General features: G+C 47.1%; 1 protein-coding gene across 1 annotated transcript in view; it reads left to right on the top strand.

Moving 5' to 3' along the window:
* The window catches only part of T265_13936 (hypothetical protein), a gene marked incomplete at both ends in the record, with an annotated part of 11628 nt that extends 10434 nt beyond the window's left edge, over nt 1-1194 (top strand). Inside the window, 3 exon segments of the mRNA XM_009171240.1 lie at nt 351-530; nt 884-1074; nt 1080-1194. Coding sequence (XP_009169504.1) covers nt 351-530; nt 884-1074; nt 1080-1194 — 486 coding nt within the window.
* Between the last annotated feature and the right edge of the window lie 32 nt (nt 1195-1226).

Genomic DNA, 1226 nt, shown 5'->3' with positions numbered 1-1226 from the left:
AGGCCAACTTTTGAAAATTGGTTAGCACATCAAATCAAGCTGTTGATGGGGTTTTCTGGTTTACTGACCAAAGTAGAAAAATGCCAGTGGATAGTGGTGCTCATTCAGTTTAATTAGAGTTTTATTGCAGTTGGTTGACTGTACGCACTCAACGGTTAATCTTATGCGCATATGGCTTACACCGAACCACTGGTGCAGCCGGCGCGCGGTTGTTATGATGATGAAATCGTCGTCTCCTCGAAAGATCTCACTGTAAACCCGTTGTGTATAAAGATACTTACTGTCCAACGACAATATACAGATAAAAACGAGCTGTTACCCCGTTACTAAGTTTTCTTTCCTCTTGATAGGATGTCAAAGGTGTCCTGTGCATCAATCCGGGACACGTGTCACGTGGCCAGTCGTCTGGCAGTTATGCCGTTCTGACCATCCACAAGGAACCACTGGATGTGGCGGGAGAAACTGATCCAAAGCAGCAGATTTCAACGCCACTGAGCATAGCTCGGCGCGCTTCAGCGGCAGTGATGCGTGTGTGAACGCTGTCACTCAGATATTCAGCTGTCTGTATTTTTTATATTGCGAATGACGCCCCTTTTGTTGCATAGATCTTTTTAATTATATGGTTTTTTATTATCCAACCACTGAGCCTTTTCATACATGGCCTTTGCGAAAAGGCTTCACTGCGCATTGCAGCTGTATTTCTAGAAAAATCGGTCCCATCCTGAAGGCTCCTGCTTCATTGCAGTACAGCAATACAGAAAAGCCAAAAGGGGAATGTGAGTGCAGACACTTTTAAAACAACATAGAATCTGCCTCTATCTTTCGAATTATTTAAACGAACTGCCGTTTAACGCGTTTTGGGGCGATATGGACCAAGTGGTAGGAGCGCGAATTTACTGACCGGAAGGTCCGTGGTTCGAACCTGACCTCTGCCTGTCGAATTCCCCTGTCTAGGCTTGGGCGACCTGGCAGTATCCCACCCCTCGTGCCTCCGTCCGGAATGGCAGCTAAGCGCCGAAAGGGTGCTGCAGCTGAACGATTTTTTTTTAACGCGTTTTGGATTTCCCTCACCGTGTGAGTGCGGTGGTCGTGATCGATGAACTAATGAGACGAACACTGGAGGGTCTCCAAAACCCTGGTGTTCAAATAGCCTGTGAAGACAACCTTGTCGATCTGGAATATGCAGACGCCATCGTTCTCATCTTCGAAGAGCAGGCAGAGGCGCA

Source organism: Opisthorchis viverrini (genome assembly GCF_000715545.1).
Source record: "Opisthorchis viverrini unplaced genomic scaffold opera_v5_123, whole genome shotgun sequence".
Taxonomy (NCBI): Eukaryota; Metazoa; Platyhelminthes; class Trematoda; order Opisthorchiida; family Opisthorchiidae; genus Opisthorchis; species Opisthorchis viverrini.
The sequence above is the reverse complement of the archived record's forward strand: the minus strand, read 5'-3'. Positions and strand labels throughout refer to the sequence as shown.